Genomic DNA, 26,877 nt, shown 5'->3' on the forward strand with positions numbered 1-26,877 from the left:
ATGTGTGCATTTCAAATTATTTCCTAATGAAGGTTTATAGAAGTGAATATCTTTAGTTTTTGACACAAATTGCCAATTGACTTCCTGAAAGGTTATCCCAATTTACAGGAAGTGATTAACTCTAATGAGAGACAGAGAGAGTGACATTTCACAGAGGAGGTGACATTTGAGCCGGTTCATACAGGATGAGTAGAGCTTTGCCAGAAGAGAGGCAGAGTGGGTAGGGCATTCCCAACAGGAAAGGAAGTGCGAGAAAATGCACCGGGGCATGAGGGAGCCTTTACCCCAGCAGAATCAGCCTGTTCCCTCTGCTTATTTGCCACCGGAATCTGGGAAGAGGATCAGAATAGAGTCAAAGAGAAAGTTAAAATTCTAATATGTGATTCTGCTCTTTATATATTTAGAAACCAGTCTCAAATGAAAGCTCTTTTGAAGTTCTGAAACATTCATGTTGTTTTTTCTTTTTTTTTCCTTTCCCCAAAGGGAGAACAAATCCCCTGAGGATTTAGTATAACTGGGACGCATATGTAACCTCTCTGGTTCCAGCTGCTTCCCTGAATTTAAAGGGGGAAGAATAGCACACGTGACATTGGCCCTAATGTGTATAGGATTCATCACTAATATCTTAGTTACATGCAATGAGAATGTCATCCACTTCATGCATTTGATATGATTTATATCCATTTGCTTGATAAAGTGGATAAAAGGAAATAAAATCTATTTTTAAATGTGGGGTAGATGCCAGATACTAAGGAGTCAGTTTCTACAGTAAGTAGCTGTAGTCGGATTTCAGCATTTATCTGAGCATGGTGTGAATGCAGTTCCTTCTTTCCGGGCTGGGGCAAGTGCTGAAAGCCAGAGGGATAAAGGTGGCAGGGTAAGAGAACAGGTCAGAAGACTGTTAAACAGAAGCCTGCCATCCACAGTCCCCAGTCAGAGCAATGGAGGCCTCCACATGCCACTTGTCACTATGCTGTCATCACAGCAGGAAATGCAGTATGGCTGGTAAGCCACTTCACATTATATTTTGAAGAAGGCAACCTATAAATTATAAATTAAGTAATATAATATTTCTAAAGCTACCAAAATACCTCTAGGACAAACAAGATTTTCTTTTTTCATCTAATGTTTATGTTGCTACTGTGAAAATTTAGTCTGTTTGGCATTTATGAAGTTTATGGAGTGTTTTTAACCACCTTAAAACCCAACTATGAAATAGAAATTGATGGAATTAGGGGAACGTGAGTTACAGGCTTTTAAATAAATTTTGCCTTTCTGCTTTTAAAGAAATGTAATAATGGGAATAGATGAAGTGATAAAATAGATGGTCTGTTGGACAGATTTAATTGATAGTTAAAAAATCTTTATCATTAGCATTGCTATACAAATATATTAAAATGACTGTAGACGTGGCTCATGAAAATTTCTGTGGCCTGTTTCCCAATTGTCTCCTGTTCTGCAAATGTCTCCTCTGAAGGGAGCCAATAAGTGAAGTATTTATTATTCATTACCACCAGTGAAGCCTTAAAGGAACCAAAAGTGTGCTTTCTTTTTAAGGTTCTTGCAAGCTATTAATTAGATAATATACATAATACTCTTAACACTATGCCGACACTTCCTAATGATAGAAGTGGGAGGAAGAGTTGTTATTTTTGTTTTATTTTTATTATTGTGGTTATTTTTTATTATTTAGATTATTATACAATTTTGACTTTCATTTCTGCTTTGCTAGTCTCCTCCCCAATTCTAACAAAGGAAGATGTCAGTTTGGAAGACTGAGTCTTAAATACCATTTATTTGTCTATTAAAGGGAGGCCAGAGTTTGATGATACATAGAAAATATGAAAATGTGCCCCTGGCCAGGTGTGCAGCTCTCCTCTGAGTGTAAACTGCTGTGTAATTAGGCATTGTTCATAAGTGATGAACTTTATCTGAAAGGGAAACTCATGCCCATTCACAGCTTATTTCCTTAGAATGTCTGCGTTAAGATGGTGAAAATGAGATCTTTTACCAAAGTTCTTACCAACTTAAAAAATTTTTAATCAGATGCTAAGTGAAGCCTTGAGAAAGAAAGCATTCAATCTGCAACTTCTTATATCTCTTCAGCCATCTTCTGGCCAACTTTTGATTTCTTTAAGTAATATTTGCAACCTAAAACACAAAATCACCTTGCTCAGATTACTATTACTTGGCCTCTTTTCAAATAGCCATAGATTTCAGAATCTAAACCATCTATTGTTCTTCTTAGTCCTAGTTCTGGCCCTTTTTTTAATAGACATCATGCTCTCTCTTGCATATTTGGATAGAAGAAATAGTTTAAAATAGCACGTTAACAAGTGTAATATTATGTTACTTAAAATGTTTGAATAATTTACATAAACCCTTTTAAATACTCAAAGCGATCGATCATAAAAATGGCTTACATTTAGGGTTAGTTTGCATTGCTACTATGGTTGTCATGGTAAATGAATTTTTATTTCTACCATTGCTGAAGGTAATTTCTGTTCAGTTTAAATTGACTTTGAAGTTCTGTTCAGAAAAAAAGCTCATGTAATGTGGTTATTCTTCCATAAAACTTTCTTTACTCTAATTCCCAGTTCTCTCAAGGTTTTTATCACTGACTCTCTACCCACTTAGCTATCACTTATCCACCCTTTATTGTTAAAGTTTCCCTTTCAATTTTTTCATAGGTTTTTGTTTTAACTTCCCAAATTTATTGTAAGCTCCTCAACAAGAGATACTGTATAGCCAGAGTATGTTGTACACTGTGAGTCTCAGATTATACAACACATAGTTGTTGACTGATGGGAGTTATAACCAACATTAGTAAACTTCATCTGTTCACTCATATTACATTTAACGTCTTTAATGCCACATCAAAATTAATAAACATCTGAAATATGCACCTTCTTCTTCCTCAGGTTAATCAGCTTCACGGCATCCCCAAGCTTCTGCAGCTCCTAAAAGTTCAGAATGAAGATGTTCAGCGAGCCGTCTGTGGGGCCTTGAGAAACTTGGTATTTGAAGACAATGACAACAAGTTGGAGGTAGCTGAACTCAATGGGGTACCTCGGCTGCTCCAGGTGCTGAAACAGACCAGAGACTTGGAGACTAAAAAGCAAATAACAGGTAGTGCTCACTGAATGCTAAAGAGCAAGCATGGTGCACCCCAGCCAGATGTCTTATGTCCTATTTTTCTTAAGTTTTCTGGAACAGATGATTGATAGGCTCATTGTTATTTGAGAGATGGCTTTCAGGGAACATAGTCACCTTCTGGCTTAGACTCCAGATTCAAGTCAAGTTTGAATTCCTTTTTTACCGAAGTGGAAATTTTTCTGAGGCTTTGTTTAATATTTTTAATTAGAAGTTGTATGCACCTTTGACTAGATGTCTTTAAAACAACTTCTTGACAAGACTCACAGCATGAAAATTCTGCAGTTTGTACTTTGAGGATATGTGGGGTTTCAGTATTGTTTGAGGTATCCAAAGAATTCTGAAGAAACCCAGCGAGAACATCCAATTCTTTTTATTATTTACTCAACAATCTACTTGCTAAATCTATACAAAGAAAGTGAATTGGGGCATCAAATAATGTCCTAATGCAGAGGATCAACTTAATCAAACTAGTCAAAAGATCAGAAACTGTATTTTTCAATCCTTCCATCACCTGAAGAACTCAAAATACCAGCTTCCTAGCCCACCTAACCCCACATCCCCCAAAAAAACAGAAAAAATATTTCATATTTCTATTCAAATATTGATTTGAACAAATAAATATCTCCTTTCTGCCCAATGGATTAGAAAGATGAACTAATCAGATAGTATTAAAGCAACAGTTTTAGTAATCCATGAAGCACGGAGAAGCATAGTTTCATTTAAATGAATTGTGCATATGGTAGAAGAGAAAATGGTTCATAGGTGTTCAGGCCCACCCTTCTGCCTTCATCGTCAGCTCTCAGGTAGTGCTTCATGCATACATTACAAAGAATGCAGGAAGCATTACCGAGTGCAGTCATCAGTAGCATTGCCTTGGGGACACTTGAAATATCTTCAATGTCCCAGGTGATACACATTTTAAAATTTAATTATAACAAAAACCTTAGGCTTTGAGGTATATTTAGGTATTATTGGATATTAAATCTCAATTTAACAGGTGCGGAAACTAAGACCCAAAGAAATTAACCCTTTTTAATATATCATTTTGCATTTCTGCCATCCTCATTTTATTGTACAACAGTTTATATATATATATATATATATATATATATATATATATACACACATATATGTATATATACACATATATACATATATATGTGTGTATATATATATAAATAAATGTTATATATATATATATATATATAAATGTTATATCCTCTACCCATTTGTATCTTAAAATATCACATTTTTTTCTATTAATATATTTTAATTTTATAAAACTATATGAAGGGTTGCGTGATGCTACCACTCTGCTGGCATGCTATCATATCCCCTGGGAGATTTCTTTTCATATTTCAGTTATATTAAAATATCTACAGAAATTAAGAGTGATCTCACTCATCCGTTCATTCATCCAACATTTACAGGTAGCCTTCAAGTGCCAGGCAGTGAAAAGCACAGTCTAGAGAGGTTGTGGATTTTATTTTCCAGCTACTAAAACATGAACAATTATGTAATGGTTGGCATTTTTAAAAAACCTCACATTTAGAAGCTAACATTTTCTTCAATAAAATATAGTAATAAACCACAAGAGAGAATCAGATTATCCTGTTTTACACTCAAAAAGACTTCATTGAAGGAGATATGTTTTGTTGCAGACCTGGAAAAAGAATAGGTTTTGGTCTGGTGTTTTAAAGGAGAATGAAAGTTATTCCTGCACAGTGAACATCACTAGCAAAGCAAAGAAGCAGAAAGAAACTGCTGGTCATTTAGAGGAAGCTCAGATAATAGAGCGATTGAGGTTAGGGTACATGGTAGCTAGAAAGTTTGGGAAGATATGTGGGTGTGTGTCAAGGAAGTAAACCATTGAACTGCTTTTCCTCTTCTTTTGTATAGAGGATAGGAAACTAAGGTTAAAGACCGGTCTGTGATATTGATGCCATGGAAACCGTTCAGTCTACTTCAGATAATCTGCAGAGCTAATAAATGGAGGTTGATTGTGCAAGTCCCAGAATTTCTAGTACAAGCCAAACATCCCTATCAGGGCGTGTTCATTACATGTTAATTGAATTTAGTCAACACTTGAGTGTTTGATACAAATTCTTCGAAATGACTTCCTTAGCTCTATTAATAGAAAAGCTAAATAAGTGCTTTCTAGGCCTCAGAAATAAATTATTGACTTAAAAAGACATATTTATATATTTGTTTAAAAACACTAAGCAGGTAACCATATATGTGAATCTCTTCTTGTCTATTTTGTAAACATCTTTTTTTATTAAGCCTCTGTTTTGAGCTAGTCACTCAGCTCTGGCTTTTCATTTTTCATCTCTGTTCCTCCTGACAGCTCCATAAGGCTTTATTGAAGATTCACATATGATCAGTGTGAGGTTCAAGGGAGTTAATTTTCCAAGGCTACACAGCAGAGGGTGACACATCTTTGCGGAGGAGTTGTTTGGGGGAATCGCAGGTCAGAGAGCTCTCCCTCACTCCTCTGACCTGCCCTCTCTCCTCTTGCTCTTGTTACCGCCTGGGTTGAAGGCCTCTTTAGCCCTCTGGTCTGCTCTTGTGGTAGCCTCGTACTTGGCTCTGAGACTGAATATTGCACATTCCCCATCTATCCGCCATTCTGCTAATGATTTCTTTCTAAAATGAAAATATTGTCCCATTATGTTCCCCATTACCTATAAGATAAAGTCTATGCTCTGTAGCCACACAGAGATCTTATGATACAAGCCTGATGACCATGGGATCTGCTGGTCTATTCCCAGTGTCGCTGAATCTAATGGAAACTGAGTGTAGGCTGCAGTGGCAATTTGGTTGTTTTAGAAATTAGTTACTTATACACAGCCAAAGTAAACTATTTAAACACAAAAGACTGCATTAGGCCTAGATTGTTCTAACTGATGAGCCAAATATAAGTATGATTGAATAATTACCAAACTTTAACTGCCTTTAATTTCTGTCTCGATATCTTTGCCACTGTTGTCTTGGACTACAGTCCTTTTTCACACCTAGAAAACTCTCTCATCCTTCAGTAGCTGTCTCAAATATCACTTCTCCTCTGAAGTATTTTCAAATGCCATCCTTCTGTTCTTTACTTCCAACACTCCCTCTCTGAGTTTTGAAGAAAGGAACTTCTCTGAACTACCTTTGCATCCTTTAATATTAGGTTGCCACTTATTTCATGCCTCTGTGTTTATTGCAGTGACAATTGTGGTGCTCATGTAAGTTGCTCAACAACTGTGGATGACTGACCAAATATTAAAAAAAGAAACCTGTGGCCTGGAAATATCTATAGATTACACATAAATAAGAGACTCGGGTGTGTTTGGTGATTCTGGTTTGCCACTGGGCCCATTTGGAAACTGCTAGTCAAGTCTGACACTCTAGTTTTTGGGATAAAACCTTCTTGTCGATATTTTGATAAAGAATGAGCTCATTTTTATCAGTTAAGGCGATACAGCTGGATCTTACAAGCAGATATATTTTCTTCAAAACTCTTAGAAGTTTATACTTTCAGTGAGCCTAAACCTCCTTCCTGAGCATTTCCACTCATTGGTTCTGGTTTCACCTTCTATAATCTAGCTGTCAAATTTGCATTTCTTTAGTTATGAGAGAGCAAGCATTCCTGTGTATATTGGATTCTAATACCTTTTAGCTTCAGTTAATTTTCCTACTAGTCATTGAATTTTCAATGATTTATAAGAACTCTGTATATTAAAGGTATTAACTCTTTGTCTCATAGTGTCATACATATTTTCCCAATTTATAATTGGTCAGTGTTTGATTTTGTGTGTATTATGTGTGAGGGGGTGTGTGTGTATAAGTTTGTATAATCTCAAATCTCTCTTGAACATTTAAGCTCCTTCCTAGCTTCATGCCATACATAAATTTGGCATGCATGACATTTCTATACAACATCATATATTAAAAATTCAAAAATTATGCTCAAACGCCCAAAACCATATAGTTCTATAGAAATAATACTGCATGCCAAGCTATAAAAGACATTGACTGTTGAAGGAAAATTCCATTCCTTTTGTTCAAATTAATCCTCTCTGGTGTTTATTGTAAGGTGTACTTTTCCTTTGAGTGCCCTGTGTGGTCCTTTTTTAAAAGAGGAAAAGTCTTTGTGCTTCACACTTTTAACCCCCACCCCCATAGGCAGAGACTCTTAATTTGTTTGCTTATTTAGAACAGGAAGCTTTTTTTCCCCCCTTTTCTCTCTTTTCTTTTTAACTTGCTTTTGTAACTTAGTAACCAAAACCCAACCTGCCTTTAATTGTCTTCAACCACCTTCAGAGTTTTATTCTGTCTCTCCCCGTTCCAGGGCCTTTTAAGATGAAGTGGGAGGAATGAAGTCATTGTGTTGCAAAACCTGTGGCTGAGGGACACTGCTGATGACTAACCTCAAATGCTAGTTTGATCAAGAAAAGACCTCCTCATGTGCCAAAATTCTAGTCCTTACAAGACACAGGACCCAGTGTCGCTGAATCTAATGGAAACTGAGTATAGGCTGCAGTGGCAATTTGGTTGTTTTAGAAATTAGTTACTTATACACAGCCAAAGTAAACTATTTAAACACAAAAGACTGCATTAGGCCTAGATTGTTCTAACTGATGGGCCAAATATAAGTATGGTTGAATAATTACCAAACTTTAACTGAACAGACCATTATTTCAGTCATTAAAATTAGGGGAGATGATATCACCATGTAATTCAGCCAAGATTGCCATGTTTGCTTTTTTCATAAAGTAGACTTCCCTGTGTACCTGCACTTCCTCTTCATACAGACAAAGCAGTAAATTTAACAAGTAGGAATTATTGACTGGGTGGTGGGGGAGGAAATAGGGAAGAAAATGAAGATCCCTTTTCTTTCTGTCCCCTCTCTCTTTGTTCTTTCCTGGATGCTAGTGAGTTAGATTAACTTACTGAGGTATGAAAGTTGGCAGCAACTTTATACCTGCAGAGAGTCACTGGAATAGCAAGTAATAGGCGTGTAGTCCTTCTACTGAATCAGAATGAGCTCCAAATTTGTAAGAAAAACAAACCCTAAATGTATATGCCATTTCGTATTCTTTCTCACTACCCAGTTTAGTGTCTACCTCACAAATGCACTAGTAAATACAGTATCCTGTTATCATAATTTTTTCCTGAGTTGGCTTTGTGGCCTTTCTCTTTAATGGGGGTGGGGTGTAGAAAGGAATTCAAAAGCAAAGGAAAAGTTAAATGAGTAACTATGGTACCAGTCTTAGGCCATGAAAGTTGGCAGATTGATAAAATACTCTTGTCTCCCCTTTCCTTCCAAACTATAATATAAGAAATACGTGAGGTAGCCAGCATAAATTCCAGGAGGACATAAAAAGCTATCATTGAGTACGAGTTAATAAATATTAACTGATGATGTTGATCAGCCTGCTGTGGACAGGCATAAGCATAGTCAAAGGCTATCTGCAGGCCCTTTCTGCTATTATTGGGAGGCAAATGTAATGTGGAATTGGAGGCAGTGGGGACCAGGGAGACAGAAGGAGGTGTTCCCTCTATTCATCTAAGGGAGAAAAACTATGACCCCTTAAAAATGTCGAAGTCTTAAATACATAGAATTATTTCAAGCCTCCATGTTGGAAAGCCCTGAATTTATCATCTCAGTGACCTCCGCTTTAAGGAAGGATCTTTTAAGAAAAACAGCAATAAATGTTTAAAGGTTTCTGACTTTTATTCACATTCGAGATTAATTTAGACCTGCATAGATTTATAGTTTTATACCTCCCCCCATATATGTTTTTATTTGTTCTCATGAATCAGCTTCCATTGCCCTTTAATGAGTTCTAAATACGTTCTTTCAGTTACAGAAGGAGCTATCTCCCCCACCCCTTATTTTTAATAACTAGCTATAGCCCTAGGGGTAGTGGCCTTAACTGACCTTTTCAGCAGTTATTTTCACCCAACCCTGCACTGTTTTCATTCTAGGTTTGCTGTGGAATTTGTCCTCTAGTGACAAACTCAAGAATCTCATGATAACAGAAGCCTTACTTATCCTGACTGAGACTATCATCATCCCCTTTTCGGGGTGGCCAGAAGGAGACTACCCCAAAGCAAATGGTTTGCTTGATTTTGATATATTCTACAACGTCACAGGATGCCTAAGGTAAGGCTACTTTGAAATCTTCTGCACACACTTTTTTCTCTGTGCACCTTAAATCCTGCGTCCAGGTCTGTCTAAAACCCTATTCCATTACCTAGAGATGCTGTAAGAATTATAAAGATCATTCCAACTACTAGAACCACAATGTAGAGACAGTGAGAAAGGTTCAAGTATCAACAGAGTATTGTTTCCAGACATGTTCAATTCCAGAAGCTACCAACGGGAGCTAATAAGAGAGAGGATGTTAATTCTACTACAGAAACTGGGGGTCTGAATACCTACGAGTCCATGCAGACTGGTCTTCCCTGTCTCACAGGGTTTAAAGCAGGCTTCATGCTATTTTTAATTTACAAAAATCTAATTTAATGACATGGTTTAAAAATAATTTTGAAGCTGGTGTTTTTATTATTTTTGTTTTTTTATTGAGATATAATTGACCTACAACATTATATTAGCTTCAGGTTTATAACATGATTCATTACTGTATATATTATAAAATGATCACAGTAAGTATAGTCAACATCCATTATCATATATAGTTACAGAATATTTTTTTTTGTGATGAGAACCTTTAAGATTTACTCTCTTAGCAACTTTCAAATATGCAATACAGTGTTATTAACTATAGTTGCCATGCTGTACATTATATCCCCAGGATTTATTTCTTTTATAACTGGAATTTTGTACCTTTTGACTCCCTTCAACTCTTTTGCCAATCTTCCCTTACCCTCCCTGCCTCTGGCAACCATTCTGTTCTCTATATCTATGATTTCAGCTTTCTTTTAGTTTTTTTTAAATTCCACATACAAGTCAGATTATACGATATTTGTCTTTCTCTTCTTATTTCACTTAGCATAATACCCTCAGAGTCCATCCCTAAAAGGCAGGATCTTCTCTTTTATAGCTGAATAAAATAATATTCCTGTGTGTGTGTGTGTGTGTTTGTGTGTGTATGTTTGTGTAGCACATTTTTTAAAACTATCCATCCAAAAACACTTAGGTTGTTTCCATATCTTGGCTTCTGTGAATAATGCTGCAGTAAACATGAGGTTCATATATCTTTTTGAGTAAATGTTTTTGTTTTCTTCAGATAAATACCTAGAGTAGAATTGCTTGATCATATGGCAGGTTTTTTTTAATTTTCTGAGGCACCTCCATACTGTTTTCTGTAGCAGCTACACTAATTTGTGCTTAGGAGCTCCCTTTTCTCCACATCCTTACAACACTTATCTCTTGTTTTTTTGTTTGTTTGTTTTTTTGTTTTTGGGGGGGTTTTTTTTTTGATAATAGCCATTCTAATAGGTATGAGGTGATATCATGTAGTTTTGATTTGTATATCCCTGATGATTAGTGATGTTGAGCATTTTTTCACATACCCATTGGCCATTGTATGTCTTCATTAGAAAAATGTCTATTCAGATCTTCTGCCCATTTTTAATTGGATTGTTTTTTGATGTTGAGTAGTATGAGTTCTTTATATATTTTGTATATTGACCCTTTATCAGAAATATGGTTTGTAAATGTTTTCTCCTATTTAGTGCGTTGCCATTTCATTTTGTTGACAGTTTTCTTTACTATGCAAAGCTTTTTAGTTTGATGTAGTTCTACTTCTTTATTTTTTCTTTTGTTGCCTTTTCTTTTGGTGTCAAATCCAAAAAAATTATTGCCAGTACCAATGTCAGAGAGCTTACTGCCTGTATTTTCTTGTAGAAGTTTTATGGTTTCAAGTCTTTAATTCATTTTGAGTTCATTTTTGTCTATGGTGTAAAATAGTGGTTCATTTTCATTCTTTTGCTTGTGGCTGTTCAGTTTTCCCAGTAGCGTGTATTAGAGACTTTCCTTTCCCTGTTGTAAATTAATTGACCGTATGTGTGGGTTTATTTCTGGGCTTTCTATTCAATTCCATTGATCTGTGTGTCTGTTTTTATGCCAATACCCATACTGTTTTGTTTTTTTTTTTCCACAACACCATACTGTTTTGATTAATATAGCTTTATTATGTATTTTAAAATCAGGAAGTGTCATGCCTCCAGCTTTGTTCTTTCTCAAGATTGCTTTGATTGTTTGGGATCTTTTGTGGTTACATACAAATTGTAGAATTTCTTCTTATAATTCTGTGAAAAGTGCCATTGGTATTTTGATAGGGATTGCATTAAATCTATAGATTGCTTTGGGTAGCATAGACATTTTAACATTAACATTAATTGCTCCAATCCACAAGTGTGGAATATCTCTCCATTTATTTATGTCTTTTTCAGTGTCTTATAGTTTTCAGTATACTAATAGGTCTTTCACCCCCTTGTTTAAATTTATTCCTAGGTGTTTTTTAATAGCTATATGGCAACTAAAGGGGCAGAATATCTTGCTATATGAACAACTACAAAGAAGTTAGTGTGATCAGCATTTCTAAATATTGGGATGAAAAACGTTTGAAATGTTTTCTCCCCTGGGGCTATCTGATGCCAACTAAATCAAGAGGAAATAGAAACACATGAAGGAAGAAGAAAATTGCTATTCTTAACTTCTCTAGGATCATGCATATCAAGCTTTCTTATATTTGAAAATAATCATTGTCCTTTATGCCCAGCATTAAAAGAAAACAGAACACATAATCAAAATTAGCCTGAAAGAAGTCAGATATATTATGCCCTTTGATCTTTTTTCTAATTACACAGTTCATTTTTTGAAGGAATCAGGGAATTTATTATGTTAAGATGCTTATCTCCACAGTTAATAACACAGTAGTGCATATCAAATACCAATTTTATGTAAAGCATTATGTTAGCTTCTGAGAGTTTTACAAAGATAAACAAGAAAATCTTTCAGGAACTTTTAATCTAGCAGCAGACACTGATGAGCAAACAGTGTAGAATACAGCTACAATGAAATGTGTTAGAGCAGAGGTTCTCAAAGTGTGGCCCCTGGAGCAGTATCATTTGCATCACCTGGAACTTGGAATTCTTGGGTCCCACCCCAGTGCTGCTGCATTAGAAACTCTCAGGGTGGGGCCCAGCAATCTGGTTTTAACAAGCCCTCCTGGTGATTCTGATGCACTGGCTGGTGTCAGAGGTACAAGTGAAGTGCTACAGAAATGCAGAACAAAGGACTATTCATTCAAGCTGAGTGAGATGAGAAAGACACTAAAAAAGAGGCAGCAAATAAACTGGGCCTTGGTAGACTTTTTCAATAGTCAGAAATTCTCTTAATTCTAAAGGATTAAGGACTACATTCTTGAACAGCATAAGAGGTGCCAGATTGGTCTCCCTTGAATCCATCTCTGTACAGTCCACTAGAGCTGCTTTCTGAATGCACTTTTGATCCATTAAAACATTTTGATTCGTTTAAATACATTTGCATCTTAAAATTTCTCTAGTTCCCATTGCTTTACCATGTCATCAGAGTTCCTAATGTGGCCAATATATCAGTAAGGACTCTTTCATTTGAAAATGGCCGATACTGAACTCAAACTCGCTGATGCCAAGTAGGGATTCATTGGCTCATGTGGCTGAGATGTTGACAGTTGCTTGTGGAAATGAAGGAACCATGGCCTCAAGGACTGGAATAGAAATTCAGCATCCCTGGGACTCGTAAAATTTATATCTCATCTCTGTTTGCTCTTCATTTGTATGTTGGGCTCATTCTCTGCAAATGCAAACATGCCTGTGAATTTTAAAAAATCTTTAATCTCTAACATCTAGCAAAGTTTCTGGCATATAGTAAGCAAATATAAAGTATATGAATGAAAAGAAATGAATGAGTGAGCATATGTAAATACATGATAAATTAGGTGAATAATCAAGTCTGGCAAGAGTATTAAATTTGTGTTGGAAAGTAATCAAGCAGAAGTTGGAAGCAGGCTAAGACTAGACTGTGGGGGCCTTGCAGATCATGTTAAAGAGTTCATTATTTTCTTCTGTAAGCAATATTTGCTTGTGTGAGGAGGATAGGAATATGATAAGTTCTGTGTGAAGAACAACTACATCAACAAGAAAAGTGTATTGAGAAAGTAAAAATCTAAAGTGAAATATATTTGTGAAAAATCTCTTCCCGTAGTCCCCGCTGTGAATGAAGAATAAAAGATTTGCGTGGTTTGGAAGAAGCAGCGCCCTAGTCAGCACACATTTTTCAGAAGGTGTAAGAGCTGAATACACTCCTATCAGAATGATGCCATTTTAAATAGTGTTTGCAAAGTCAATCCAAACCACTGTCAGTATTTGAACTACAAAAAATCTGGGAAATTGAGCAACATATAGTGTATGCTTACTAAATTTCTGTCCTTATTTCATCTGTATATTTACTTTATAATAATAATAGCTAATATTTATTGTGATTATGTTCTAGAAATTGTTCTAAATGCTTTATGAGGATTTTCTCAGTTTATTCTCACAACAGTCGTATAAAGTAGATTTTCCCTATTTTATAGATGAGGAAACCGGTTCAGGGTGCTTAAGTGATTTTCCCAACATTGTACATCTAGTAAGAGACAAAGATGAGATTTACATCCAGGAAGCCTGTCTCCAAAGCCAAAGCTCTTTATTAGTATGCTGGATACATTAGTCACATGTCTATAGACTATACTGATGTGGATAAAAAAAAAACAAAAACTCTGCCCTGCATAGTCTCCCAACCTCACAGGGTCAGGTAGGCCAGTTATATAATCATGTTCATTTCTCATTAGGGACCTGATCTGTGTATAAACAGAGAAGATACAAAGGATGAAGCATATGAAGAGGGAGATATTTCCAAGAGAGGAGGTGATGGCATTGGAGACAACTTCAGAATAGATGTTGTCACAATGAATCCAATAAGCCACTAGAAGATATGAGTCAGAATGTAGGAAATTTACTATAGGAGACCTGTAAATACTCTGTTTCCATGACAATACAGGTGTCTGCAGAGTAGTTGCTTATTTAGGACTCCAGATTACTCTAAAGATTTTAAGGCAGGTATTGACTGGTTCTAGAAAGAGTGAATCTTAGCTGCATAGAAAGGTCCTAACTGTTAGCAAATATCTTAATTGCTACAAGTTCACTTGAGGTATTCATGCTTTCTCCCCCAATGGATGTAGAGCCAACAAGGAATTGGCAACAAGAGTAGTATTTTTTGGTGTTATGATTGAGTTAAGTTAGTGTTGCTAAATTTCTTCAATCTACTTTGGAGAAAAACTTCTGCATGTATCAGTGACTTTCTCCCTTTAATGACTTTGAAATCAATTCTGAGAGGGACTTCCCTGGTCTGCATATAGCAGTGGTATAGAGTGTTTCTTCTCTGTAGGTAAAATGTTTGCTTTGTTAATGAAATTGGGACAGTGACACTTCTGGTTCAGCCCACTTGGAGCTGCTACAGTGAGATTGCATTCACATAGGCTAATATGCACAGTTTATCCTTTTAAAAGACTTTCGTAAGGTATCAGAAATAGATATTTGTAAGGTATCAAATCGTTTATTATAGGATTAACATCTGCCTGCAGCGGCATTTATCATGGGTCTTGGTGCTTTCTTTAGGTCTTTTGGAATTACATACTTTTCATGACTGAAGTTACTCACTGAACAGTATACAGATTTTGCAATATGAAAAACAATGTTCATGCAAGTTTCACTTTTTTCCTTAGACAATATTATACTAGCATAATGAGTAGTAAAATCTAAGTTAAGAAGATATACTCTCATTTGTGCTGGAGCCAGCAAGAGTGATTGTAAACATGTCTTCATAATTCCGCATGTGTGACATCATGTTGATAGCTTGAACTCAGTGATCGTGGGGGTATTTACACCACAGAAATTGGCAAATGCTATAAATCAGAGGTCTCCCTGCTCCCCTGCCCCCAGAAAGCTGGTTGTTAAACATTTACCAGCACAGCACTGGCACCGAATTTACATTAGTTGATTATTTTAACATCAAAATATGGATAATTGGGTTATAGGCATATTTCTTCATACACATCCCTTTTCAAAGAAGCAACTGTTCCTTTGTTTTCTTATAAGGTATTGTTAAGTTTCAGCATTTTCCTTTCTTTCTTTTTTCAAGCAGAGAAAACCTAAAATGCCTCACTATTTTTTTCAAAGTTATTTTTTATTTACTTTGGACAAAAAAGTGTTAACAGTAAAATATTTGAAAAGTTATTGTATTTAGCAGTATACTCTTCCAGATATTTCACATTCCAGAAGATTTATGTGACAATCCTAGAATTGTAAATTACCAAAAGCATTAGATGCCTTGATTATGCACACGTCCTACACACAGTAATTGTGAGCTTCTGCTTTTCTGTTTCTTATGGGTAACTCCTTGGGAATTGGTGTGAAATGGCTGTCAAATCTGTTTTTCACCTCACTGATTGTCACAGTTGGAAAACATTCAGATGTGACATAAATCAAACCAATGGTTATTATCAGGGGTGAGTTCAAAATTTTTACCAAAGATTTATTATTTCTCCAATCCTCCATATTACTCTCATGGCTTCTTTCCTCCTCTATCTTTCCTTCTTTCCTGTCTTACCTCCTCTTCCTTAAGTCTTTGTTCTCTTAAAGGAGAAGTGGTGGAAACAATTAGAAGTCTGGAATGAATATACCTTCTGAGGTCAGGCAGATACTTAAGAGGACAGGTATAAGACCATTGGGAATTGTGGGGGCTTTCAGACTAGAGAAGCGGGGAAATGCTTACCCCAAAGAGCCTTGAGATTCAGTTATGAGCAACACTTAAGGCCAAACACATCTAGGCTGCCTGTGATAGCAGTCTCATTCTTCAGTTGAAGAAACTAAGTACCAATGACTTTCACAATTATAGAAATTTGAGAAAGGCAACTAGTCCAGCCTTCCTGGGATTTTACCACTTGGTCCGTCTTTCCCCTGCTCTTATCCAACCCTGTCATTCATTATGCCTTGTGTGCCTGTTATATCCAAAACGCTTTTTATTTAAAGTCCTGAAATTTCAGAGGGGAATGGAACCTATCTTTGCCCTGGAGGGTTAGTGAAAGTGATAAGCACCTGAACAGATAATTACAATACATTTGAAAGGACATGTAAAAGAGGTATGAAAAGACTGTCAGGGTGGCCTTGAGTTGCTTAACCGAGGTTGCCTGGGGGTTGGGAAAAAATGTTGACTGGAGAGTCATCTTTAAGGAGTGGCTAAAGAATGAGTAGGTATTTGAGTTCCTCTCAATCTTTAGCTCATCATTCTATCACTAGTTCACATCTATCATTTTTCATATTAGAAAAAGTCATATTGAGAAAGGCATATAAAAGTTCAGCCTTAATCTTATCACCATAATCTAACAATTGTTTCTGCATTGTATAAGCCACCCCAGAATTTGCCAGTTTGTTTAGGATGACGGTACAAAGTGACAAAACATTACCATAGCATATTATAAAACATATTTCTTTTTCTTAATTATATTTTGTGCCTAAAGATGCCAGTTAAAGAGGAAAAGCAGTTTATAATGCGTTTCTTCTACAAGTGACTTAAACTTCACTTTTCCCCATGTGTCATGGTGTAGTAAATGTGTTTTGATGAATGTATATGTACTACAATTTTTAACTATCTTAAACTTCCAGTGTCACTTATCACTATAAAGCTAGTTGGGATGGGGAGTAGTTAGAAGAAGCAAACTGTACCTCTAGAAAGAAAAGCTATAACTATCAGTCTTGTTCCCAATTAGCCACATGGTTAAGGGCAAGTTTTTTTGAATATCAATACCAGCCACTCTCTGGAAAAGGAATGTCTCTGTATAAAATTTTAATATATTCAATTACATCTATCTTCTCCAGCACACACAAAAAAATCATATTATTGTGTTACTGAAATTCATTTTTTACGCTTATATGAATGTCAAACTTTAGAACTTTACTGAATGCATTTCCTTAATTATCCATTTTCATTCTGTTTAATTTTGCTTTGTGAAGTTATCCCTTATTCTGAATACTCACAACAGAAAAGGATTTAGCTGGTCTAGCCCTGTGCATCATCCCAGATAAGGATTTAGATAATTAGGAAGATACTTAATTAAATGAAGGTCTATTTTCTCTGGTTATTAAGTAATTATTTTTCTTTTCTGTAACAACATAGATCTAAAAGCAGGCCAGAATTTACTTTTTAAAATGATCTGGTTGCAGTTATTTACTTCTGGAAAATAATTTAATATAAAACTAGAAGACTATTAGCTGAGGCAGTGTAAACCTAAAAAAAATATCCAGGTAGTTCAACCTGGAGAGTGACTTTTGCAGAAATATGAAGACAATTGAATCATCAACTTCAACCTCGATTATATTGCTAATTATTTTAACTCTTCACATTTGCTATATAAACATAAAGCAATATGAACTCTATAAATAATGGAATTGGCAATGTTTCTAGTAACATTACACTGTCAGTCATAATCACATTTTATAAGTTGGGTATTTTAGATATACAAACAAATGTGCTTTAAGGAATTAAATTATTTATAAATTTCTCTTTAAGAATTGAAAGTGGTATTTAAATGAGTAAATAAAATCTTGGTTTTAAAAAATGATTGTTTTATAAACTAACTCTCAGGGGTTTTAGGTTATTATTTTGAAACCTCTTAACAATAATAAAGTTAGTAAAGCAAGCAAATCAAACAAAACACATATGGCCATGCTTGCCTGGTCACCCCTCTCTGGTCTCCCTGAACCCAGTCTAAGAGTATGTATGCATCTTGTTAGAGTTGTCAAGCAGCACAGCTACAACTAACGCCCTTGCAAAGGTTCCCACTCTTCAGACGAAATTTTCTACTATCCTATTTGTGTCCTTAGCAGATGGGCCCAAATTTAAAGTTGTACTTTCCAGAAAATATGTGGCATCACAGAAAATATGTGACATTTCTCTTTGCCAGAGAAACTCTTTATTCTTACCTGGCAGTCCATAAATATCAACTGCCTCATTTGGGCCCAGCCCTGGGATAATTATTAAAGAAAATACATGAATAGGGATAATACAGAGGAAAAACAAACAAAGGAAACAGAGGAATGATTTTTATTATGTCAAGAGGACTATATTTGCTTGTCTTTATTCATCAGTTTATGAGGTGAATCTTGAACAGAAAAAAAAGTTCCCAAGAATCTCTTTATCAGAGATTTTTAAAAGCTTCCTCATGTTTTTTTTTTTTAATCTATATATAGCTTAAATTGGAGGTAGTATTTTATTAACTATATCTTATAATACTGAAAGTCTTTTTCAAAAAAAACCTAAAGACTATCATCATAGTCAGGACTATTAAATTTTTTAAAATTCATCATTATAAAAAAAATAAGTGGATAAAGCTAATGATGACTCTTGTTCTCTTGTGGTTAAAATCTGTCCCTGTCTTAGAGATGCAGGCTGAGCATCATATATCCTACTCTAGGTCTTGAGCATCTTTACCAATTCTCTTCTGGCATCCTAGATATCTCCTTTAGGTGTCAAGAACATCAACTCACGATCCAATGGCTCCTGGACATATTTTATAAATTCGTTTGCTGTTTATTATTGATTTTAAATGGAATTTGGCACTCTACCTTGAACAGCCTGGTAAATCAAGAAGAAAGACTGTTGCCTACCAATCAGTTGATTACTGGCTGCTTTGACTATTCAGAATACTTTTAGAAGACCCAAAAATTCAGGAAAGCAGAACTATAGGATTTTTAAGGATAGATTTTCTTTTCCTCCACTTTCTAGTTTCTTCATGTGTAATAGATGCTGACTTATCTTTGTTCAGTTAATGTTCCTTGCCCTGGAAAGAAAAAAATGTGTAGGTTGTAGAGCTTTGTTCTATCTCCCAATGTTGCTTCTGTTTGCAGATATAACAGTTGACTTTGGCTGATGTTTGCGGATACCTTCAGGATCTGATGTTGCCTTCAGAGTAACAGACAAGCCCTTCTTTGGCAGAGACTTTTTATTGCTCTGCCAGTTCAAATGAGGCTGCCCTTTTGTTATATGCAAACCACAAGCTGCCTCTGCTGCTTTCTCTGGGTTAATCACAGACAAGGCCCAACTGTTTGATATGTATCAGCTGAGAGTTAAACAAAAGCCCAGACCTCCATCTCAAATAACAAGAGGAAGAAGGATGCCTCTTTATCAGCTAGGGTCTTACCAAGTGCCCATTGGGTCTTAGAATGGACTCTGACCAAGCACTTAATTGACTGGTAACATTTGGGGCCTTCCTGCACAGTTTACAACACACAGTATTAGGAAGCCTATAATTGTTAGTGAACGCAAAGATGCACCTACAAGTTTCTAAAAACCATCAAGGTGATCACTGTCTCAGTGTGCTGGTTAGACTTTAAAACTAGTCCCAGAGGCAGCAGGTCTTGCACATGATGCACTTGTAAACTATGGTAGTAGGCAACTGCACCTGTTATCAATAGAAATAGCCCTATTTAAAAAAAAAAAAAAAATCTGCCTCTTAGAATTACTTATTTTGTTGGCAAAGTGCCTTGAAAAGGGTCGCTCCAACCCTACTGTTGTCTGTCATTCTCATGTCCTGGAAACAATTATACCTTCTTATTTTAAACATTTTATATCAGTACATCGTTTCCCTAAGCCAATTAGTTGACCGTTCACCGAGCTTGGACACTCTGTGTTGTAACAAACTTCTTTTCTTTTCAGTGCTGGCAAACTAGCTATTTGACAGCCCACCTGCCCCTAGCTACATACACACACACACCACAATAGAAATCTTGTTAGAAGCAGATAATTCTGATTTTAAACAAGAGTCACAGGTCAGGATTTTGAATAAGGTTTTAGTGAGCCTTAATTTCAGAAATTTTGTAAAAATTACAGATCATGATATTTGTAAGTACCTACTATAACGTCTAGCACATACACTAAATTGCAGCTGCTTTTATCATTTGACATTGTCCATTCTTTGGTTTGTCATATAAATTTAAAGTTTAGTCACACTGTCATTAATCTTAACAAAGACATACCATTCTTCCTTTTAATTCTAGCAAGGTCCAGAGTGTTTGGTTTTCTTTTCTCCTTTTCACTGTGACACTCAGGAATGTGTGAGATTAGTGGTCCTGGAGAGAGTCATGAATCACTGATTTGCTTTCACATTTGCTTTCACATGAAACAACTGAATCCTAAATATACGAAGTTTTGTTCAGATTCTATTCTCCCCCTTCCCCGCGTGTGCACACACGTGCGCGCACACACACACTTCATATTACGAGAAATATTCTTCTTAATATCAGACACAAGTTACAATTCAAGCTGGAATCCTCCCATTTAGGCTCAGTGGAGGCGAAGAGCTCCTGAACAACCTACTTCATGTGCAAAGTTGTTTATCTCTTCCACTTCCCCCTCCTCCTGACGCCCCGACCCCTAGCATCTAACCCCCGTCTAAAGACCTGGCTTTTAAATTTCAGGGTACAATAATGTACAGTTGTCGTTTCCTAAAAGGCACCCACATATTTACTCAGACTTCTGTTAGATTATACCAGGTGAAAATAAAGTCATAATTTAATCTAATTCTAACAATAGACACCAAATTAAAAACATTTCTAATATATTCATTGGTAACTCTAATAATCAGTTTTTAGTAACTGTTGTGTCTATGATTCTTTTACTTTTCAACGAGATAATTGTTTTGATATGTTTTGTTTATAGTTTTGAGATATTTTTCCATATTAAACCTCTATTGGGCTATATGTAAGGAAAAGTTATTGGTAAATATTTCTCAGGATTCAAGAGATACATTGTGGAAGGATCAGTTCTGCCTACGATTAGCCACGTTAATTCTCTGATTCCCACAAAATGAAATATTAGCTATTAAAAAAAAATACCTAAGATAGATACATTATTTTCTAATAATTATTGAGTGGTACCATAGCAAATTCCTTTCTGACTAGTGACTTCTATTCATGGATATAGTGCTATAAAATAATACCCCCTTATCATTCATATTTTGGGGTAGTTGAGTAAGGTAAGAACTATTTTTGATATGTAAGAGCAAATACTGAAGCAGTGGGGTTCCATGCACTTTCTGTCAGCAAAGGTATCAGCTGCCAGAAACCCCTGATAAGTCCCATTTCAAGCAAGTAGAGTCTGGATAATACCATACTACAAGACAACAGTTAGTGTGTGTGAACTGGCAGTACTGCCAAGTTGAATTACCATTCTAACCCAAAATAAACACCCTGAAGTTAAACAAAGCTAAGTCATTTATCTGCTAGGTATGTAGTGAGTTTCGCTAGTGAGAAAGACAGACCTTTTGATTTGTCAAAGCAGTTTTAAACTACTGCCATTTTTCTAAGCCAAGGGTTGAAAAAGTCAAAGGGAAGCTTTAAAGCATGATAGCATTGTCTTGGAGCTTCGGACATATGATATTTGCTAAACAAATGGCAGACCAAATGAATGTTAGATGAGCTTTGCTACCACTCTGGAGCCACTCCTGGCACAAAAACGGCTCTCCTATCCCAACTTTATCACTGCTTTGCTGTCACCAGGAAAGTAACTTAAACCCTTTGGACCTCAGTTTCTTCATGTATAAAATAATGAGATGGACTCAGAGAATAGATAGAGGATCTTGTTCAAATGATCATTTCTTGAGAATAAACTATGGTAAAAATGGTTTTATTATCAGTTTATGAGCCCATTCACTATCTTTTCTTCATGGACAAAGTGTCAAAGTCAGGTACAGTAAAATTAAGTGAGGAAGTAAATCTTTAATTAGAAATGTCTAGTGAGAACCAGAGTCACAGAAGGGACTTTGTTAAAATCAGAAGTTTGTTGCATCAATTCAGCAGCCACTAAATTGTTAGTATATTCATAGTTTTACGATTGTTAATCTTATCTCCTTAGCCATTAGGTTGAATCATGAAATTGCATTTTTGTCAGTTAAAAACAGTCATGTTCTTGTAAAAGGAACCGGTCTAATAAATTTTATAGAGGTAGTTATCAGCAGTTGAAGTTAGTAAAAGGAAATAAGGGTGGTTCTCAAAATTCTAAAAACCTAAAAGCATTGGGTTTTTTTGTTTTGGGGGGTGTTTTTGGTTTTGGTTTTTGGTTTTTTGGTTTTTTGGTTTGGTTTGGTTTTTTTGCCATTCTTGTTGATAAAGATATTAACATTTTGGGGAGAAAATATTTTTAAATGGTTAATGTTAACAAGAAAAACTTAATCCAAAGATGATTCCCAAACATATTACTTTGCTGTATTTGATTAAGCTTCAGTTCTCTATAAGGAAGCAATCTCCACTTGTAGATTTAGTTACTGTTTATAGAAAGGTGTCATGGCTTAGCAAAATTAGAAATAGACTAAGTGCAAAAATATTTATAGGTCATAGTTTCGACTTAGGTCGAACACACTGTGAAACCCTGCAATTTTTGTGACATCTCTCCTCCATTTTAATTTTGCAGTCATCACATTTTAGAGCATCTGGTTTAATATTTGTCAATAAAAGTTTACATTGAAACCTGCAAAACCCCCACTAATGTAATACAGCATACTGTCTTAAATGAGGAAACCGAGGCCCAATGAATTTAAGCAACTTTTTGTAAATTAGAGTTAAGTCACAGAACAAGTTGGGACTTGGCTATCTAGTACACTACTATGTCTATGTTGTCATTTGTTCTTTTAATTGCAAAATCTTTGCCTCATGTATATTCTCAAAAGTGGGATAAAGATTAAGTAAATAATGCTATAACCTTATTGTTTAGAATGAAGTAGACAGATTTTTATTGACATGATGACGTGTTATGTAAATATATTTAGAAGTTGCGTTTCGATTTGACGATCACTAAGCATAGACCCAGCATAAGTCTGACACACTTTTACAAATTTGCCCGTTTCCCAAACCCTTGGAAGAAGCATCAAATAAAACTTTAAAACAAAGACCTATTGCATACATGGCCTAAGTCTTATGGTTTTTTGCTCATTTGTTTTCCCTGATAGAAACATGAGTTCAGCTGGCCCTGATGGGAGGAAAGTGATGAGAAGGTGTGATGGACTGATTGACTCACTGGTCCACTATGTCAGAGGGACCATTGCAGATTACCAGCCAGATGACAAGGTGATCCAAGAGCTAAATAGCTTACATATTGAATTACTTATTTCATCTTACTAAGACTCTTCAGTGTTTATTTGTTTTAATTTAAGTATAGTTGCTATACAACAGAGTATTCTCAAAGTAGCTGTTTGGGTTTAGCTTTATTCATTGACTCATTCGCTAGGCCAAAGATTTCCCATACTTGCTTAGAAATATTAAAATCTATCTAGCCTCATTTTTCTTTCTGCTTTCCAGACCCAAATTTCTCACTATCCATTTAACAACTCTAGAAATTTGAAAGGAGCCCAAATGCTAAATGTTCAGCAATGCACTTAAATTTATCTTTTTCTTCATCCCCAAACTTGCTTCTTCTCTGTGTAATCCTTCTTAATAATTATCACCATCCACCAAATAAAAATGGAATTATGAGTAATCTCAGATTGCCTCCCTTCCCTCACATTTCACATTCATGGAGCAACTAATAATGTCCATTCTACCTCTGAAATGTCCTTTGGTTTATCCACTTCTCTCAAGTGCTACTTCTGCTGTCCTGGTTTGTGCAGCTTTCATACTGATTATTGTAACTAACTCTAGATTGGTTCCTAAACAACATCACCTCCTATTTTCCAACTCTGCATGGCTTCTAAGTGATTTATATAAAATATAGAATTATTCTGCACACAGTCTTTAAAACGTAAACTAGAAAGGCTCCCCAGTGCTTTAAAAAATTCAGCCTTTACTTCTTAGCATTGTGCTCATAACCATTTATGATCTAGCCTTTCTAGCCATACTCATTTTCCTCCCCCAGGTTCCCTATAGTCCAAGCATCCAGTATACCTTGTAAGATCTAAAGCCTAATAAGTCCTGTGATATCACACTTGCATATCTCTACATGTATGATCAATATTCATGTTTTGTTTTCTTAGGCCACAGAAAACTGTGTGTGCATTCTTCATAACCTCTCCTACCAGCTGGAGGCAGAGCTCCCAGAGAAATATTCCCAGAGTATCTATAGTCAAAACCGGAACATCCAGACTGACAACAACAAAAGTATTGGGTGTTTTGGCAGTCGAAGCAGGAAAGTAAAAGAGGTATTTTGAGAGGACTTTGAAAAATAAGTGTGTATGTGTGTATATTTCTGAGTACTTAGTATATGTCAGGCACTATCTTAGATTCTTTAAATCCTTACATCAACCCTACAAAGTATGTATTATTAATACCTTTATTTACTCATGAGAAAGCAGGGGTACAGAAAGGTTAATCAGTTTTTCCAGAATAATTTAGCAAATTAGTAGAGGGGATGGAATTCTGGCAGTCTGGCTCCAGATTTGCATTGTTAGCCATTAAACCATACTGATTTATGCCCTATAGGTTAGGAAATAGGCTTAATGCAACATGGCCAACATTAATGCTTTTAACCTTAAAAGCAGCCCTGATATTTGGATTTGGACATTCGAAAAGCGCATCTTGGACTTCTTAAAGGCAAACCTGTAGGAAGGAATATCCATGCTAGCATTTCATGAAAACTGAAAGAATGTGACCTATCCTACATGGCGTTTGTGAACTTGGAGAACAGCTGGTAAATTTAGAATCCTGATGTGATCCTGGACCACTTACTAGACTCTGAGAGAAGAGGCCTGTTCTTCTTATCTTCAGCGTGGTTGTGACTAATTTAGCTTTTAGTTTAATAGCAGCCTGAAAACTATTCTACAGTAGCCTATGCTTAATTCTCTGATTCCTTTCTCACTATGAAATGTAAAGTTGGGGGGTATGGGATGTTGCTAGGGAGAAATCATCATGGGCTAAAAGTTAAATGGTTGGAAATCATACATATTTGCTTTTTCATTTCTATTTCAAGGGCTTCTTATTATGCAAATTGTTAGTCTCTCTAGACTAGACAGTATTTCTGTTCTCTGGGTTTGCGTATGGAATTGCCAAAATCACTTTAAGGCATTAATTCTGGAATTCATCATATGTGTTGTTAGCAATACCAGGACATGCCTATGCCAGAGGAAAAGAGCAACCCCAAGGGTGTGGAGTGGCTGTGGCACTCCATTGTGATACGAATGTATTTGTCCTTGATCGCTAAGAGTGTCCGCAACTACACCCAGGAGGCATCTTTAGGAGCCCTCCAGAATCTCACAGCAGGAAGTGGACCAGTGAGTATCATGCCTATTTTTCTATTTTTTTTTAAAAATGACATTGTAGACATACCTGTGTTAGGTTCAGAGCTGAGACAGCGAGGTAAGAGCAAAAGTTTCCTCACATCAGTCAAGTTTATAGGAATTTCAAGAGCTGCAGCTTTCTTGGACTTTTAACCTCAGCTTCTACCAAGCCAAGTCATTGCAAGTAAAAGACTCATAGATACTGATCCCAGTCAGAGCTCTTTCAGTTTCAAGGCTCTGAATCCTACTTAAACTGGCTTAGGCAAAAAAAAAAAAGGAAATTTCTTGGTTCATATAACTGAATAGCCCATGGTGGGTCTTCCTTCTGTCACGATGGGTACTTCAGTGATTGTAATTTTGACTCTATATCTGGGCTCTGTTTTCTTCTGTTGGTTTCATTCTTAAAGGCTCTTCTTATACTATAGCAAAGATAGGCTGATTTCAGGCTTACATTTTATCCAGCCCATCATCCCCACACATGAAGAACCTACCATATTCCCAATAGCTCCATTAAGAACTCAGAGAATGTGTCTTGTTTACCCATTTCTGAACCAGTACCTGTGTCCAGGGGCCTGCGATGCTCTGATTGGCCAGGTCTGAGTAACATGCCTCTTTGTGAATTTCAGGAGTGTAGGTTTAAGCTGGGAAGGGTCACTTTCACTTGTACCACCGAAATGGACTGAAATGGTAAAGGAGTAGCTCCCTAATGGGAAATCAGATTATTATTACCAAGAGGAAGAATGAATGCTGGGCAGGTATACGTAACAGGTGTTCACTGCAGTGTGAAGTCAGAAAGGACATCTGTGCTTTTGTGTCCCTGAAATTCAACTACAAAATAAAGAGCTGCTTCTCTTTCCAAATGCACTTACTTTTTACCAGCAAAGTCAGAATATATAAAATAGTAAAAACTTATTCCCTTCCTCATGTATTTTACACCTTGCTACATTGTTAAGGTTCTATAAATTATTTGAACTAAGCTTATATGCTTTGCCTTGATCATAAAACAATTAGAATAAACTCCCCCAAAATAGTTCATTGAATGGCCAGTCTCCAGGTATCTATCTTCATAGGGAAAAGCACTCTTGCAAATAACAAAAATATTTATTCTTTACTCGAGAAACCATAATCATTCTGTAATGTGTTTGCACAGACGCTTGCTCTGTTTTGAATAAAACTGTGAAATAGTGAAACTAATGTTTCTCTTATCTCAGCACTTAACCATAGGGTTAAGAATACGACTAAATTTCTAATCTCTTTAATTTTCTGCAAAATGTAGTTGTGCACAAAGAGAAAGAAACAGGGAGCTATCAGGGAGCCCCGAATGACACAGGAACATTAACTTATTATGTTATCTTCCCATTTTCCTATGTTGGGTTTCCTAAAACCATTTCTTTTACTTTCCCATACTACGGAAGTCCCCTTATTAACT

At 36.0% G+C, this 26,877-nt stretch overlaps 1 protein-coding gene across 1 annotated transcript in view; it reads left to right on the forward strand.

Moving 5' to 3' along the window:
- The window catches only part of PKP2 (plakophilin 2), a 77,663-nt gene that overhangs the window by 35,577 nt on the left and 15,209 nt on the right, over positions 1–26,877 (forward strand). The window contains exons 5-9 of the mRNA XM_039882329.1: positions 2,922–3,129; positions 9,130–9,307; positions 23,190–23,307; positions 24,210–24,374; positions 25,269–25,442. Of these exons, the coding sequence (XP_039738263.1) occupies positions 2,922–3,129; positions 9,130–9,307; positions 23,190–23,307; positions 24,210–24,374; positions 25,269–25,442 (843 nt within the window). The remainder of the gene's footprint in view (positions 1–2,921; positions 3,130–9,129; positions 9,308–23,189; positions 23,308–24,209; positions 24,375–25,268; positions 25,443–26,877) is intronic.

This window comes from Pteropus medius, unplaced genomic scaffold, assembly GCF_902729225.1.
Source record: "Pteropus medius unplaced genomic scaffold, Ma_sr-lr_union100, whole genome shotgun sequence".
Lineage (NCBI taxonomy): Eukaryota > Metazoa > Chordata > Mammalia > Chiroptera > Pteropodidae > Pteropus > Pteropus medius.